Source organism: Symphalangus syndactylus, chromosome X (genome assembly GCF_028878055.3).
Source record: "Symphalangus syndactylus isolate Jambi chromosome X, NHGRI_mSymSyn1-v2.1_pri, whole genome shotgun sequence".
Classification (NCBI taxonomy): domain Eukaryota; kingdom Metazoa; phylum Chordata; class Mammalia; order Primates; family Hylobatidae; genus Symphalangus; species Symphalangus syndactylus.
In genome coordinates this window covers 67,308,984-67,327,742 of record NC_072447.2, presented here as the reverse complement: position 1 = coordinate 67,327,742, position 18,759 = coordinate 67,308,984, and the positions used below count along the sequence as shown (strand labels likewise).

Below are 18,759 nucleotides of genomic sequence, written 5' to 3'. Positions count from 1 at the left end.
TATGATGCCCACTCTCTTTACCCAAGGGGCCTGATTGAAAGTGAATTTGGGGGTATAGATTAAATTTTTAAGTTTTGCTAGTATCAATACATATACATCACAGCAGACCATCTACTTGTCTGTGCTGTGCTAACCACTTTTATGTTTTTATATCTCAGGTGATTACAATTCCTCAGCAGCAGTCAGCAAAAATGACATCTTTTGGAATAGAACACATATCAGTGTTCAGTGAGACAAACCATTCTAGTGAAGAAGCCTTTATTGAAACAGCAAAGTCTCAGTTGGTAGAAATAGAACCTGCCACACAAAATCCAAAAACTTCGTTTTCTTCTGAGAAGTTACAAGCTCTTCAGGAAACCTGTAAAGAAAATAAAGGAGTTCCCAAACAAGGTGACAACTTCTTATCTTTCAGCGCAGCTTGTGAGACTGATGTATCTTCAGTGACCCCAGAAAAGGAATTGGGAGAAACTTCAGCCACAGGAAGTAGCATGCAGTCTGGATCTGAACTGTTGCTTAAAGAGAGAGAGATATTGACTGCTGGGAAACAGCCTAGCTCTGATAGTGAATTTTCATCCAGTCTTGCTGGCAGTGGAAAGTCAGTGGCAAAGACTGGTCCAGAGAGTGATCAGTGCTTACCACCCCACGAAGAACAAGCTTATGCTCAAACACAGAGTTCACTCTTCTATTCGCCATCTTCCCCAATGAGCAGTGATGATGAATCAGAAATAGAGGATGAGGACTTGAAGGTGGAGCTTCAAAGATTACGAGAAAAGTAAGGACTGTTTCTCTTCTGTCACAAATCTGGTTGCCCTAGATTTTATAGAACTTAGTATTTGATTGGTAACTAACTTAAGATTGGTGACATTTTAATGATTGAAAACTACAAAGAATGCTAATGCTAAACATTTATGAATGAGAAAAAGCTCTTATATATAAAATGTTTTCATAGTCTCAATACTATTACAGTTGCTTATTTACCAATATGATTTAATTACTCTTTTTGCTAACCTTTACAATCCTTATTCTTCAGGACTTTTGGTTTTAGATTTTACAACTATTCTTATATAATTTCACATTTGATAAGTAAACAGCTGATTTATTATAATCAGAGATAGTGGTTCATCTTCTTTAGGAAAAGGTAAGATACTTTCAAGATCAAGCTTATTATTTGGTGACTGAGGTAATCAGCCTTCACTAGTGATACTATGATAATATATTTTGTCAATAGAATGCTGTTTTGTATTTAGTTTTATAAAATAGGTCATTTTAAAAAAAGAAATTCAGGCCAGCTGGGCATGGTGGCTCATGCGTGTAATCTCAGCACTTTGGGAGGCAGAGGCAGGTGGATCACTTGAGGTCAGGAGTTCAAGACTGGCCTGGCCAACATGGTGAAACTTTGTCTCTACTTTAAAAAACAAAAAATACAAAAATTAGCCAGGTGTGGTGGCAGACGCCTGTACTCCTAGCTAGTTGGGAGGCTGAGGCAGGAGAATCACTTAAGCCCGGGAGGTGGAGGTTGCAGTGAGCCCAGATCATGCGCCACTGCACTCCAGCCTGGGTAACAGAGCAAGACTCCGTCTAAAAAAAGAGAAAAGAAATTCATATTAAGTTGCTGAATTCTAATTCTATCCACATGGTTCAAAATTCAAAAGGTACAAAAGGGTAACCAGTAGTCTCCCTCCTAGCACTACAGCTAACTATCCAGGTTCTCTCCTTAGACACAATAAATATTACCTGTTTCTTGTATATCCAGTTAGTCTATAACTGTACAAACAAATATGCATATTTCATTCTTTGTTCCCCAAATAGTAACTTACACTGCAAGACTGTTCTTATATCTTGGTTTTCTTTACCATTTCATGGTATCTTGGATATATATCTGTATCATTATATTTTTGACTGTTTCAAAGTATTCCATTATATGTATCTACTCATAAGTTAATTACTAGCCTCCTATTGATGACCCCATGCCCTTACTTTGAAAAGTTGAAACCAACTCTAGCAATTTTTGAATATATCTTATGCTTTAGAGAATTTCCGCACTGTTCTGGGACTTGAACAATTTGTAAAGCAGGGAGAACCAGGGAGGACTAAAAATATAGGCATGTAAAAAGCTGGATTTGCCGGGCGCAGTGGCTCATGCCTGTAATCTCAGCACTTTAGGAGGCCGAGGCGGGTGGATCACCTGAGGTCAGGAATTTGAGACCACCCTGGCCAACATGGCAAAACCCGGTCTCTACTGAAAATACAAAAATTAGCCGGACGTGGTGGCGCGCGCCTGTAATCCCAGCTACTCAGGAGGCTGAGGCAGGGAGAATTGCTTGAACCTTGGAGGCGGAGGTTGCAGTAAGCCGAGATCGCACCACTGCACTCCAGCCTGGGTGACAGAGCGAGACTCCATCTCAAAAAATAAAATAAAAAGCTGGATTTTAGTCAAGTTCTTACAAGCTTGAGTAATGCTCCACTTGGATGCTATGTTCGAGTGCTTCAAGAATTAAAGCAGGTTAAAATCCTTGGAAATTTCTTAGTTTCTAAGGCCTTGTCCAGAGGAGAAAAAAACCCAAAACTGTCATTCCAGTGATAGATAATTGTAATATTTTCTCTCTAACTTGTTTCAGTGTTTTTAACTTGAGCTTGCAAGAAAATTGTGAATATATACTTTAAACATTCATCACCAGAAGGCTGATATTCCACTTTAAAATATATATACAGGCTTGACATTACATTATGTGTATGTCAACTTATATATTAAGTACTATACAGTATATGTACACTGATACTTTTTATAATAAAAGTTATTAAAGCAGTTACATATTTGTGATGTAGGTATTCTATTGCTTTTGTTTTGTTTTGGTTTGGTTTTTTTGTTTTGTTTTTTCTTTCTTTTTTTTTTTTTTTTTGAGACGGAGTCTCGCTCTGTCGCCCAGGCTGGAGTGCAGTGGCACAATCTCGGCTCACTGCAAGCTCCGCCTCCCGGGTTCACGCCATTCTCCTGCCTCAGCCTCTCCGAGTAGCTGGGACTACAGGCGCCCGCCACCACGCCCGGCTAATTTTTTGTATTTTTAGTAGAGACGGGGTTTCACTGTGGTCTCGATCTCCTGACCTCGTGATCCGCCCGCCTCGGCCTCCCAAAGTGCTGGGATTACAAGCGTGAGCCACCGCGCCCGGCCCTTTGTTTTGTTTTTTCGAGACGGAGTCTGGCTCTGTCACCCCAGCTGGAGTGCAGTGGTGCAATCTCGGCTCACTGCAAGCTCCGCCTCCTGGGTTCACGCCATTCTCCTGCCTCAGCCTCCTGAGTAGCTGGGACTATAGGCACCCGCCACCATGCCTGGCTAATTTTTTGTATTTTTAGTAGAGACGGGGTTTCACCGTGTTAGCCAGGATGATCTCAATCTCCTGACCTCGTGATCCGCCCGCCTTAGCCTCCCAAAGTGCTGGGATTACTGGCGTGCGCCATTGCGCCCGGCCTTCTATTGCTGTTTTTAATGGTTCTTTTAAACCATTGTCAAATGACTGGTAGCTTTTGTAGCTGGCTAGTTTTTTGTAACTGGCTGATTATGAATATCTACTTAATTTTGAATGTGAGACATGGATTCTCATAACTTCATAGAACCCAAGACCTGGAAAGGATCTTGTATTTTGAGACAGAGTCTTACTATGTTGCCCAGGTTGGAGTGCAGTGGTGCAGTCATGGATCATTGCAGCCTGTACCTCCTGGGCTCAAGCCATCCTCCACCTCAGCCTCCCAAGTATCTGGGCCTACAGATGTGTAACACATCCAGCTAATATTTAAATTTTTTTGTAGAGATGAGGTCTCCCTGTGTTGCCCAGGCTGGTCTCAGACTTCTGGCCTCAGGCCATCCTCCTGTCTCAGCCTCCCAGGGTGCTGGGATTACAGGCATGAGACACCACGCCTGGCCTAGAAGGGATCTTAAAAGATAATTTATTCATCCTTCAGTGTTCTTTTAGCATTATGGTTTCTTCACTGATTTTAATTTATTCTTTCTTTTATTACTATTACAATTATTATTATTAAGATGAGGTCTTACTCTGTCGCCCAGGCTGGGGTGCAGTGGTACTGTCATGGCTCACTGAAGCCTCGACCTCTGGCTCAAGAGATCTACCTGCCTCAGCATCCCGAGATGCTTGTACTACAGGCATATGCCATCATACCTGGCTGATTTTTTTTTTTTCTTTCAGAGAGACAGGGTCTCACTATGTTGTCTAGGCTGGTATTGAACTCCTGGGCTCAAGCGATCCTCCTGCCTTAGCCTCCCAAAGTGCTGGGATTACAGGCATGAGCAAGCACGTCTGGCAAAAAATGTTAATATTATTAATACTATTTGACTTTACATTTTGTTTTACTGACTTTCACTGTATTTCAGTTTTAGAAATTTGTTCATCTTTTTCTTCATGAGTGATTATTACAGTTAAATGTTATGCTTAGGGAGGCATTTCCCACTTCCCCTCCGGAAATTGTGAAAATACTCTATTTCCTCCTTCTTTCCTTCCTTCCTTCCTTCCTCCCTCCCTCCCTGCCTCCTTCCCTCTCTCTCTCTCTCTCTCTCATCTCTCTCTTTCTTTCTTTCTTCTTTTTTTTTTTTAACAGGGTCTCTCTCTGTCACCCAGTCTGGAGTGCAGTGGTGTGATCTTGGCTCACTGCAGCCTTGAATTCCTGGGCTCAAGTGATCCTCCCACCTCAGCCTTTTGAGTAGCTGGGACTACGGGCATGCACCACCGTGCCCAGCTAATTTTTGTATTATTTTTTTTTTTTTAGATAGGGTCTCCCTATGTTACCCAGGCTTGTCTCGAACTTCTAGCCTGAAACAATACTCCTGCCTTGGCTTCCCAAAGTGCTGGGATTATGGATGTAAGCCATTGCGCCTAGTCTCTATTTCCCCATTCTTAATCTAAATTCCTTGTTAAACTTTACTTATACTGGTGTAGAGTTTCTTGGCTCATCTTTATGGAGCCAGTGCCATTAAAATGCTTTTTGCATGATTTTCATTCAGACACATTCAGGAGGTGGTAAATCTTCAAACCCAGCAGAATAAGGAGCTGCAGGAGCTCTATGAACGCCTTCGGTCAATTAAAGATAGCAAAACCCAATCTACTGAGATTCCTTTGCCACCTGCATCACCACGTCGACCAAGATCTTTCAAAAGCAAACTTCGAAGCCGCCCCCAGTCCTTGACACATGTGGACAATGGCATAGTTGCTACAGGTAAATCAGTCATAAAAGTAATTTTTAAAAAATCTAGTCCAAGATTAGCAAAATTAGAAAAATGATTATAGTACAATTTATTTTTAATTAGGCTAAAATAATTTAAAGAAGTACACATTATTCTGAGATTATTTTCTGTTTTGATGTTAAATGTCCTTTTATGTAATAATGATTAGGATAATTGATAGATTGTAGAGAGAAGCTGAGTATGGTTCATGCTTTTATTTGGAAAACCAGCAGCTGGAAGCCCAATGCCAATCCCCACAATAATTTTTGAAATGTTATCAGTCAGTGGGAACTTCTGGTCTAGCATTTAGAGTTTGTTGGAGAGTTTGTTGGTAACAAGATAATCTTAAAAATATACTCAGCCGGGAGCAGTGGCTCACGCCTGTAATCCCAACACTTTGGGAGGCTGAGGTGGGCCTATTGCCTGAGGTCAGGAGTTCGAGACCAGCCTAGCTAACATGGCAAAACCCCATCTCTACTAAAAATACAAAAATTAGCTGGATGTGGTGGCAGGCGCCTGTAATCCCAGCTATTCAGGAGGCTGAGGTGGGAGAATTGCTTGAACCCAGGAAGCGGAGGTTGCAGTGAGCCGAGATCACGCCATTGCACTCCAGCCTGGGCGACAAGTGTGAAACTCCATCTAAAATAAATATATATTCATTCTCTGGCCAGGCGCGGTGGCTCACATTTGTAATCCCAGCACTTTGGGAGGCTCGGGCAGGGGGATCACCTGAGGTCAGGAGTTCGACACCAACCTGACCAACATGGTGAAACCCCGTCTCTACTAAAAATACAAAATTAGCTGGGTGTGGTGGCACGTGCCTGTAATCCCAGCTACCTGGGAGACTGAGGCAGGAGAATTGCTTGAACCCGGGAGATGGAGGTTGCAGTGAGCCAAGATCGCGCCACTGCACTCCAGCCTGTGCAACAAGAATGAAACTCCATCTCAAAAAAAGAAATATATACATATATATAGATATATATGTACACATACACTCAAGAATGAAACTCCGTCTCATAAAAAGAAATATGTACATATATATACATTCATGCTCTTATCTGAAGAGATCTTTGTTTATTAGTTATAAGAATATTAGTAAAATATACCTCTTTGACTTTGAAAAATAACAGCATCAATCTCTACTTAACTAATATAGAAGTTGTTAATCAGGTCAGGCCTCTTTGGTTATATGTGCATAGTCAAGGTGGGGGTTAAGGATGTATTGTAAGGACATATGTGAAATCCCAGTAGAACTTGTCGTAGGCAGAATAATTCCCCCGCAAAACGTCCATGTGCAAATCCCTGAAACTTGTGACCATGGTAGGATATATGGCAAAGGAGAATTAAGCTTGCAGATGGGATTAAAGTTGCTAATCTGCTGACTCTAAGATAGGGAGATTATCCTGGATTATCCAGGTGGGTCCAGTGTAATCACTAGGATCTTTAAAAGTAGAAGAGAAGAAACACAGAAGAGTCAGAGAAAAGGGAAACAGTGTCAGAAAGGTGCAACATTGCTGGCTTTGAAGATGGAGGAAGAGTGCCACAGACCAAGGAATGGAGGCAACTTCTGGAAGCTGGAATGGCCAGGGAACAGATCTCTCTCATAGCCTTCAGAAGGAACACAGCCCTGGCAACACCTTGATTTTAGGCCAGTGAGGCCCATGTTAGGCTTGTAACCTAGAGAACTATAAGATCAATTTGTGTTGTTTGAAGCCACTAAGTTTGTGGTAATTAGTTACAACAACAATAGACAACTAATACAGAACCCAAGAACAGGAACTGTACTTGGATGATCTTGTAAAGACAGAATTAAGGGGTAGACTTAGATTGAAGGCAGCTCTGGGGATTTAATAGCAGAAGTACATGAACCTTCGGTCTGATGTAGTATCACTAATAGCTATACTTTATTTTATTCTGTTTCATTCCCAAATGGCTTCGTTTTATGCATAGTTTCTGCTTTCCCAAAACTGTTAGATAACATTGGTTACTCGTGATCCCAAAGCATTCTTTCACTTTCAGGTCCTTATTTAACTGACCTTTGTTAGATTCCAGGGACAGAAAATTTGACTGTCCCTGCTCATCTTTTTCATGCCAAGAAATGGGTTAGAGCCCATTGCCTGGCCTATAGTTGGGCTGTTCTACAGTCAGGTGTCCACCTGTTTCTAAGTAAGCATGGCCAGAGAAGTATGATCTCATGGTAAAAACATGTCTCTGGAGACTGTCTTTGGGATTCCTCAACTTATTTTGTGTTATAATGGATGTACCACAGTTTGTTTATCCATTCACCGGTTGGAGGACATTTGGGTTGTTTCTAGTTTGGGGTTTTACAAATAAAGCTCCCGTAAATAGTCACATACAGCTTTTTGGGTGAACATAAGTTTTCAGATCACTTGGATGAAATACCCAGAAATGAGATTGCTGCATCATATGGTATGCATATTTAACATTTTTTAAAAACTAACAAGCCATTTTCCCAAGCAGCTGTATCATTTTACATTTTGTCAGCAATGTGCGAGACTTCCAGTTTTTCTGATGCTCTTCAGCACTTGGTATTACTAGTATTCTTTTTTTACCCAATCCAATAGGTATTTGATGATATAAAGTGGTTATTTTATTATAATTTTCATTCCCCTAATGGTTAGTGATGTTGAGCATTTTTTTCTTGCACTTTCTTGTGATCTGTATATCCTCTGTGGTAAAGTGTTTGTTCAAGTCTTTTGCTATTGTTTTGTATCCTGTTTTTTTTTTTTTTTTTTTTTTTTTTTTTTTTTTTTTTTTTTTTTTTTTTTTTGAGACGGAGTCTCGCTCTGTCGCCCGGGGTGGAGTGCAGTGGCGCAATCTCGGCTCACTGCAAGCTCCGCCTGCCGGGTTCACGCCATTCTCCTGCCTCAGCCTCTCCGAGTAGCTGGGACTACAGGCGCCCGCCACCACGCCCGGCTAATTTTTTGTATTTTTTAGTAGAGACGGGGTTTCACCGTGGTCTCGATCTCCTGACCTTGTGATCCACCCGCCTCGGCCTCCCAAAGTGCTGGGATTACAAGCGTGAGCCACCGCGCCCGGCTGTATCCTGTTTTATTTTTAATTGAAATTTTCATTGAGATAATTGTCGATTTACATGCAGTTAAATAATACAGAGGGATCCTACGTACCTATGTATCCTTTACTCAATTTATCCCAAAGGCAACAATTTTTGTCATTTTAGAAAATTAGGTTGTTGGTTTTCGTATGGTTGATTTTTGAGAGTTTTTTCTATATTTTTGATAAAAATCCTTTGTAGGACATGTGATTTACAAATATATTATTCAAGTCTATAGCTTGTCTTTTCATTCTCTTAACAGTGTCATTGGCAGAGTGAAAGTTTATGATTTTAATAAAGTATACTTTATCAAATTTTTTTTTTTAATTGTGATTTTGGTGTAATATTTAAGAACTCTGGCCGGGCGCGGTGGCTCACGCTTGTAATCCCAGCACTTTGGGAGGCCGAGGCGGGCGGATCACGAGGTCAGGAGATCGAGACCACGGTGAAACCCCGTCTCTACTAAAAATACAAAAAAATTAGCCGGGCATGGTGGCAGGCGCCTGTAGTCCCAGCTACTCGGAGAGGCTGAGGCAGGAGAATGGCGTGAACCCGGGAGGCGGAGCTTGCAGTGAGCCGAGATTGCGCCACTGCACTCCAGCCTGGGCGACAGAGCGAGACTCCGTCTCAAAAAAAAAAAAAAGAACTCTGGCTAAACACGGGTCACAAAGATTTTCCTCTATGTTTTCTCCTAAAAGTTTAATAGTTTTATGTTTACATTTAGATTTATGACACATTTGGAATTACTTTTTGTATAAGGTGTGAGGTTTTGGGTGAGGTTCTTTTTTGCATATTGATATTCAATTATTACATTACCATTTGTGGAAAAGACCGTCCTTTCTCCATTGAATAGCTTTTGTACCTTTCTGAAAAATCAATTAGCCATATATGTGTCAATCTCTTTCTGGACTCTTTATTCTGTTCCAATTAATCTATGTGTCTGTCCTTTCACCAATACCATACTATTTTGATTATTGTAGTTTTATAGCAACTTTTAAAATTATTATTGTTAAAATTAGGTATTATGTTTCCTGAAACTTTGTTTTTTTTCAAAACTGTTTTAGCTACTCTACTTCCTCTTCCTTTTCATATAAATTTTAGAATCAGCTTGACTATATCTAAAAAAATCCTGCTGTGATTTTGATTGGAATTATGTTAAATCTATATATCAATTTTGGGGAGAATTGACATTTTTACTGTGCTGAGTCTTCCAGTCAATAAACATAGGCTATCTCTTTTTTTTGTCTTTTTTTTTAACTTTTATTTTAGGCTCAGGGGTACATATGCAGGTTTGTTATGTAGGCAAATTGCATGTCATGGGGGTTTGGTGTACAGTTTATTTCTCCAGGTCTTCTTAGATATGTTTTATCTGCTTTTTATAGTTTTCAGCTTACAGATTCTGTATGTGTTTTGATTTATTTATACCTAAGGATTTATTTTATTTCTACAGGGTTTCCAATCATACATTGGTAGAGAAATATGATTAATTTTTGTATATCAACCTTACATCTGAAGATTTTGCTAAACATGTTTGTTCTAGAAGTTTTCTTATAGATTCTTTGGGATTTTTTGAGTGAGCAATTATGTCATCTGCGAATACAAACTTTTTTGTTTCTCCCTTTTTAATCTTTATGCCTTTTATTTCTTCTTATTATTGTGCTAGCTAAAACTTTATATTGGACATCCTTGCCTTGTTCTTCCAAGGAGAAAGCCTTCTGTCTTTTTTTTTTTGAGACGGAGTCTCGCTCTGTTGCCCAGGCTGGAGTGCAGTGGCGCGATCTCGGCTCACTGCAAGCTCTGCCTCCTGGGTTCACGCCATTCTCCTGCCTCAGCCTCTCCGAGTAGCTGGGACTACAGGTGCCCGCCACCATGCCCGACTAATTTTTTTTTTTTTTGTATTTTTAGTAGAGACGGGGTTTCACCGTGGTCTCGATCTCCTGACCTCGTGATCCGCCCGCCTCGGCCTCCCAAAGTGCTGGGATTACAAGCGTGAGCCACCACGCCCGGCCAAGCCTTCTGTCTTTTGCCATAAATTATAATGTTAACTGTAAGTTTTTGTAGATGCCCTTTATTAATTTAAGTTCAATAAGTATGTTGGTTTACAGTTTTCATCTTTTTGTTTTATATTTTGAAAATTTTGATACTATCTTTTTCTGGTTTGATATCAGGGAAAAGCTGCCTTATAAATGAGTTGGAAAGTAAATGTTTCTTTTGCTTCTTTACTTTTAATTTTTTAAAAAAATTACAGTTTTATTGAGATATTTCACATATCATAATGTTCACTCATTTAACTTATACAATTTACAGACTTGTGCAGCTATTACCACAATTTGATTTTGGAATGTTTTCAACATTCCACAAAGAAACATGTACATATTCATAGTCATCTCTCATTGTAGCTCCTCTACCCCAAACCCCCAACCACAGGCCCCAGGCAACCACAAATCTGCTTTCTGTTTCTATAGATTTGCCTATGCCGAAACATTTTGTATCAATACAGTTACACAATAATATGTGGTTTTGTGACTGGCTTCTTTTACTTATAAGGTTTTTGGGAGTCAAACATTTTATAACATGTATCAGTATTTTGTTTTTTATTGCTGCATAATATTAAAATGTATGTTTGTTCATTAGAACACTTTCATCACCTCAACAAGAAACCCCTTTTCTATGAGTAGTAGCTCCCCAATTTATTCCCGCTTCCCCCATCCTTCAGCCTCATCAATCACTAAAGTATTTTTTGTCTCTATAGATTTGCCTGCTCTTTTTTTGGGAGGCCAAGGCAGGAGGATTGCTTGAGCCCAGGAGTTTGAGACCAGCCTGGGCAACAAAGTGAGACCCCATCTCTATAAAATTAGCCAGGGATGGTGGCGCACGCCTGTAGTTCCAGCTACTCAGAAGGCTGAAGCAGGAGCATTGCTTGAGCCTAGGAAGTTGAGGCTGCAGTGATCCATATTCACGCCATTACACTCCAGCCTGGGCAACAGAGCAAGACCTGTCTCAAAAAAATAAAATAAAATAAATAAAATAAAATAAGATTTGCCTACTCTGGACAGTTCATGTAAATGGAATCATACATTACGTGGTCTTTTGTGACTTTTTTCACTTAGCATAGTATTTACAAAGTTTAACTGTGTTGTAACATGTGTTGGTACTTCATTTCTTTTTGTTGCCAAATAATACTCCATTGTATGCATATGCCACATTTTATTCATTCATCAGTGATTAGACATTTGTGTTGTTTTCTATTTTTTTGCTATTATGAATAATGCTGCTATGAACAGTTGTGTTCAAATTTTTATGTGGACATATGTTTTTGTTTCTCTTGGATAGATATGTAGGAGTGGAATTGCTGGATGACATGGGAACTCTATGTTTAATCTTTTGAGGAATTACCGGACTTTTTTTCCAAAATAGCTGCACCATTTTACAGTCCCACCAGCAGGGCATGAGGGTTCAACAACTCAACAATAAAAGATTCAAAAATCCAATTTTAAAATGGGTAAAAGATTCAAATAGGCATTTTTCTAAAGAAGACATGTGAATGACTGATAAATACATGAAAAGATGTTCTATAACATTAGTTATTAAGGAAATGTAAATCAAAGGCACAATGAGATACAACTTTACACCCACTTAAAATGGCTGAAATTTAAAAAGGCAATTCCCAGGGACATAGGACATATGAGGTGAAAAAAAGAAAAAAAAATTTTTTAAGACAGTAACAAGTGTTGGAGAGAATGTAGAGAAATTGTTGAGTTGTGAGTAAGGACTAGAGCCTTACTGGATATGATTTTGCAAAAATTTTTTTTTTTTTTTTTTGAGACGGAGTCTTGCTCTGTCTCCCAGGCGGGAGTGCAATGGCGCGATCTCGGCTCACTGCAAGCTCCGCCTCCCGGGTTCATGCCATTCTCCTGCCTCAGCCTCCCGAGTAGCTGGGACTACAGGCGCCTGCCAACACGTCCGGCTAATTTTTTGTATTTTTAGTAGAGATGGGGTTTCACTGTGTTAGCCAGGATCGTCTCCATCTCCTGACCTCGTGATCCGCCCGCCTCGGCCTCCCAAAGTGCTGGGATTACAGGCTTGAGCCACCGCGCCCGGCCGCAAATATTATCTCCTATTCTTAGATTGTCTTTTCACTTTCTTGATAGTGTCTTTTGAAGCACAAAAAGTTTTTAATGGTTTTAAAATCTAATCTGTTTCTTTTCTTTTGTTACTTGTGCTTTTACTGTCATATCTAAAATTCCGTTGGCTCACCATTGACTCTATAGTAATTGAAAAGAAAGAGAAAAAAGAAAAAAATCTATTGCCTAACTTAAGATCACAAAGATTTATTCCTATAATTTCTTTTGTTTGTTTGTTTGTTTTGTTTTATTTTGAGATAGAGTCTCACTCTGTCTCCTAGGCTGGAGTGCAGTGGTGCGATCTCGGCTCACTGCAACCTCCGCCTCCCAGGTTCAAGCGATTCTCCTGCCTTAGCCTCCTGAGTAGCTGGGACACAGGCGTGTGCCACCACACCCCACTAATTTTTTATTTTTAGTAGAGACGGGGTTTCACCATGTTGGCCAGGCTGGTCTCAAACTCCTGACCTCAGGTGATCCGCCCACCTTGGCCTCTCAAAGTGCTGGGATTACAGGCATGAGCCACCGCACCCGGCCTATTCCTATATTTTCTTCTAGGAGTTTTATAGTGAATCTCTTACATTTAGTTCTTTTTTTTTTTTTTGAGACAGAGTCTCACACTGTCACCCAGGCTGGAGTGCTGTGGCACAATCTCAGCTCACCGTAACCTCCACCTCCCAGGTTCAAACGATTCTCCTGCCTCAGCCTCCTAAGTAGCTGGGACTACAGGTGCACGCCATCACGCCTGGCTAATTTTTATATTTTTAGTAGAGACAAGGTTTCACCATGTTGGCCAGGCTGATCTCGAACTCCTGACCTTAGGTGTTTCACCTGCTTCAGCCTCCCAAAGTGCTGGGATTACAGGCCTGAGCCACTGCGCCTGGCTACATTTAGTTCTTTGATCCATTGTGAGTTAATTTGTGCATATGGTGTGAGTTAAAGATCCAGATTCTTTTTTTTTTTTTTTTGGTATGTGGATATCTTCTTGTCCTAGCACTTTTTGTTGAAAAGACTATTTTTCCCCTATCGAGTTGTCTTGGTACCCTTATTGAAAATCAACTGACCATAAATGGATAGATATATTTCTGTAATCTTAATTCTATTCCGTTGATCTCTGTGTCTGTCCTTATGCCAATCCCATACTGTCTTGATTCCTATAGCTTATCATGTGTTTTGAAATTGTAAATTGAGTTCTCTAAATCTGTTCTTCTCTTTCATGATTGTTTTGACTATTCTGGGTAATTTGAATTTTCATATAAATTTTAGAATCAGCTTATCAATTTCTGAAAAAAAAAAGTTGGAATTTAGATAAAGTATTGACTCTATATATCAATTTGGGGAGTATTGTTATCTTTAAAATGTTGTCTTCCAATCTGTGAACATGGGATGTCGTTCTGTTTATTTAGATTGTCTTTAAATTTCTTTCTTTCTTTCTTTCTTTTTTTTTTTTTTTTTTTTTTGAAACAGAGTCTCTCTCTGTCACCCAGGCTGGAGTGCAGTGGCATGATCTCAGCTTACTGCAACCTCTGCCTCCTGGGTTTAAACAATTCTCATGCCTCAGCCTCCTGAGTAGCTGGGATTACAGACGTGCACCACCACACCTGGCTAATTTTTCTATTTTTAGTAGAGACAGGGTTTTGCCACGTTGGCCAGGCTGGTCTTGAACTCCTGGCCTCATGTGATCCACCCACCTCAGCCTCCCAAAGTGCTGGGTTTACAGTCATGAGCCACCACGCCCAGCCAGGTTGTCTTTAAATTTCTTTCAACAATCATTTTTAGTTTTTAGTGTATAAGTCTTGTGCTTATTATTATTATTATTATTATTATTATTATTATTATTTTGAGACAGGGTCTCACTCTGTTGTCCAGGGTTGAGTGTAGTGGCATGATCATCGTTCACTGCAGCCTCAACCTCCTGGTCTCACTCAAGTGATCTTTCTGCCTCAGACTCCCAAGTAGCTGAGACTACAGGCACATGCCACAATGTCCTGCTATTTTTTTTTTTTCATTTGTTTTAGAGACAAGGTCTCCTTATGTTGCCCAGGCTGGTCTTGAACTCATGTATGCTAAAGAAAAGTATGTATTCTGCTGTTGTTGGGTGGAATGTTCCATATATGTCTGTTAGGCCTCATTGGTTTAGAGAGCTGTTGAAGTCTTCTATTTCTCTGTTGATCGTCTGCCTAGTTCTATCAGTTATTAAAAGTGGGTTATAGAAGTCTCCAACTGCAGGGCGCAGTGGCTCATGCCTGTAATCCCAGCACTTTGGGAGGCCGAGGTGGGCGGATCACAAGGTCAAGAGATCGAGACCCTCCTGGCTGACATGGTGAAACCCCATCTATACTAAAAATACAAAAAATTAGCCCAGTGTGGTGGCAGGTGCCTGTAGTCCCAGCTACTCAGGAGGCTGAGGCAGGAGAATGGTGTGAACCCAGGAGGCAGAGCTTGCAGTGAGCCAAGATCTTGCCACTGCACTCCAGCCTGGGCGACAGAGCACTCCAGCCTGGGCGACAGAGTGAGACTCCATCTCAAAAAAAAAAAAAAGAAGTCTCCAACCATTGTTGAATTTCTCCCCTCAATTCTGTCAATTTTGCTTTGTGTATTTTAGAACACAGTTGCACATATGTTTATAATTGTTATGTCTTCTTAATTTATATTTCATTTTCTTTGGCTGAAGGAGAATTATTATTATTATTTGTCCAGAAAACTGAAAAGTCTACATTTAACCCAGCTTAATAGGAAGATCTTTTTTTTTTTTTTAGACAGAGTTTCGCTCTTGTTGCCCAGGCTGGAGTGCAATGACGCGATATCAGCTCACTGCAACCTCCGCCTCCCAGGTTCAAGCGATTCTCCTGCCTCAGCCTCCCTAGTAGCTGTGATTACAGGCATGTGCCACCACACCCAGCTAATTTTGTATTTTTAGTAGAGATGGGGTTTCTCTGTGTTGGTCAGGCTGGTCTCAAACTCCTGACCTCAGGTGATCCGCCCGCCTCGGCCTCCCAAAGTGCTGGGATTACAGGCGTGAGCCACCGCGCCCGGCCAATGGGAAGTTCTTAAGCCTTCGCCTTTTCCAGCTTGGCAATGAAAGCCAGAGATTTTGGACTCAGGATATTGCCTCCCTAGTGACAGTGGATCTCATCCTGTCTGTCATTGTCATTGGTTCTGGTGGCTTCCACCAGCTTAGCCAAAGCTCTTTTGTCTGCCAAGTTAATCTGTGTGAAGGCGACAGTGGTGCAAGTCTTCCTGTGGACTAAATATCCCAATCTTCTCTTCCCTTTGTATTTTATGATGCAGGGCAGGCAGGAAGACAGCTAGCTCTATGAGATCCATTGTCACATGCAGTCACCACCAGCTGAGCTTTCTTGTTCTCCACCAAGGTGGTGACAGTGTCAATCCCTGCTCAAAGGCCTTAGTGGAGACATCCCTCTGGCAACTTTCTTCTCAGTCTGGGCCAATGATCTTCTTGCTTTGTCTCTGGTCTGTCCTTATAGGCCAGCTTAAGCAGTTGTGTAGCTATTTGGCAGTCCAAAGCCTAGGTAAATTGGTTATTTGCAGGAGGCACTTTCAGCCGCTTATAGAAGATAGATAGCTCCTTGCCGCTGCAACCTGATATAGCAGGGCCATTTGACAAAGTGGGTGAGGTCCCTTTAGGGCTGGATGTCCTGTCCAGTGCCAAAATTCTTAGGCCTTTTCTCAAACGGGACTCATCACCTTCTTCGCCTCTTGCTTCCTCACAATAGCAGGAGAGGGGGCCATCTTCTTCCACTTAGCCTTCATTCCTTTTGGCATTTTGAATGGCTAGAGGAGAGATTATTTCTGATATTAGTACAACCAATCCAGCTTTCTTTTGGTTACTGCTTGCATGCCATATCTTTTTATATTCTTTTACTTTGAATGTATTTCTATCTTTAAATCAGAATTGTGTTTACTGTTATCATATATAGTTAAGTCATGTTTTTTATTCTGTCAATCTCCGTCTTTTGATTGGGGCATTTAAATCATTTCCATTTAATGTAAGGTAGGATTTATGCCTGTCATTTTGTTATCTTTGTTTTCTATATATCTTCGATTTTTTTCTTTTTTTCCTCATCCTCTGACTCTCCTTATTCCTGCCTTCTTTTATGTTAAATAGATATTTTCCAGTGTAGCATTTAAATTCTATTGTGTCTTTATATATATATATATATATATATTATTATTATTATACTATACTTTTTTTTTTGAGACAGAGTCTCACTCTGTCACCCAGGCTAGAGTGCAGTGGTGCAATCTCTGCTGACTGCAACCTCCATCTCCCGGGTTCAAGTGATTCTTCTGCTCAGCCTCCCAGGTAGTTGGAACTACAGGTGCATACCACCATACCTGGCTAATTTTTGTATTTTTAGTAGAGACGGGGTTTTGCCACATCGGCCAGGTTGGCCTCAAACTCTTGACTTCAGGTGATCCGCCTACCTCAGCCTCCCAGAGTGCTGGAATTACAGGCGTGAGCCACCATGCCCGGCCTATTATACTATACTTTTCATTTTTCTTCTTTTTTGAGACAGAGTCTCGCCCTGTCACCCAGGCTGGAGTGCAGTGGTGCGATCATAGCTCACTATGACCTCAAACTCCCGAGCTCAAGTTATCCTCCCATATCAGCCTCCTGAGTAGCTGGGACCATAGGCGCATGCTACCATGCCCAGCTAATTAAAAAAAAAAATTTTTTTTTAAATACAGGCTCTCACTGTATTGTCCAGGCTGGCCTCAAGCTCCTGGGCTTAAGCAATCCTCCTACCCAGCCTCCCAAATTGCTGGTATTAACAGGTGTGAGCCAAAGTACCTGGCCCTATATTATTATTTTCTTACATTTTTCAGTTATTTTCTTGTGGTAGCCACAATGAGCCTCTTAATTTAAAAGCAATCTAGTTCAGTTTTTTTGTGTGTTTTTTGTTTGTTTTGAGATGAAGTTTTGCTCTTGTCGCCCAGGCTGGAGTGCAATGGTGTGACCTTGGCTCACTGCAACCTCCGCCTCCCAGGTTCAAGCGATTCTCCTTCCTCAGCCTCCTGAGTAGCTGGGATTACAGGTACCTGCCACCATGCGCAGCTAATTTTTGTATTTTTAATAGAGACAGGGTTTCACCATGTTAGCCAGGCTGGTCTCGAACTCCTGACCTCAGGTGATCCACCCACCTCAGCTTCCCAAAGTATTGGGATTACAGGCATGAGCCACCACACCCAGTCATGTTTTTTTGTTTGTTTGGTTGATGGTTGGTTGGTTTTTTTTAAGATGAGGTCTTGCTCTGTCGCCCAGGCTGCAGTTCAGTGGCGCGATCTCAGCTCACTGCAACCTCTGCCTCTGGGTTCAACCGATTCTCCTGCCTCAGCTACCTGAGTAGCTGGGATTACAGGTGTGTGTCACCATGCCCGGCTAATTTTTTTGTATTTTTAGTAGAGATGGGGTTTCACCATGTTGGCCAGACTGGTCTCAAACTCCTAACCTCAGGTGATCCACCTGCCTTGGCCTCCCAAAATGCTGGATTACATGTGTGAGCCACCTCGCCTGGCCTCTAGTTCAGTTTAATACTAAATTAACTTCAATGGTACACAAAACATTTCTCTAATGATACATACACACACATATTCCCTCACAACTTCTTTGTACTATTATTGTTACACACATTACATCTTTACATGTTATAAGCTCTTTGACACAATTTTATAGTTATTGCTTTATGCAGTTGACTTTGAAATCAGATAGGAAAAGTTGAGTTATAAATACAAAGTACATTTATACATTTATATTTACCTATGTAGTTCTCTTCAGCAGTGTGCTTTATGTTTTCATGTAGATTTGAGTAACTATCTAGCATTCTTTTATTTCATCCTAAAGGACTCACTTTAATATTTCTTGTAAGTTAGGTCAGTTAGCAATGAATTTCCAGTTTTTTATTAGAAGTGTTTCTATTTTTATTTTTTTTCCATTTATGGAATTTGTTTTTAAAAAACAAGGACATAAAGGACTAGCTTAAATTGGATCAAAGGCTGTTAAAGGGCCTGGTACAATTCAACTTATAAGGTATGAAAAAGCGTGCCTGTGTTTCGTTTGGTGAGTAGAAAATAAGAAGGAAATTTTGGTGATTTCCAATTCAAGTGTGTCACTGCTGTGACAGCTTCCGGATCACAGAAACATCTGGTATTCTTAATACCTTCTATTCTGGCCCAGGTTAAATTTCTTTAATTATATACAACAAGTAGAATCCTATTTTAATAGGAACTCTAAAATAGCTAGCTATTTAAAACTCTTCTCTTTATTGAAGCTTCCTTTTCAGCCACAAAGTTGATAGAAAAAATACTG

General features: G+C 40.6%; 1 protein-coding gene across 5 annotated transcripts in view; it reads left to right on the top strand.

Moving 5' to 3' along the window:
- WNK3 (WNK lysine deficient protein kinase 3) overlaps positions 1-18,759 on the top strand; it is a 168,319-nt gene that overhangs the window by 120,798 nt on the left and 28,762 nt on the right. For 3 of the 5 annotated variants that reach the window (XM_055269109.2, XM_055269110.1, XM_063634814.1), the window contains exons 20-21: positions 159-772; positions 5,013-5,224. In XM_055269109.2, the coding sequence (XP_055125084.1) occupies positions 159-772; positions 5,013-5,224 (826 nt within the window). Of the gene's footprint in view, positions 1-158; positions 773-5,012; positions 5,225-10,475; positions 10,506-11,059; positions 12,000-18,759 lie in introns of those variants that run through there. The other 2 variants (XM_055269108.2, XM_063634815.1) reach the window with 2 other exon arrangements.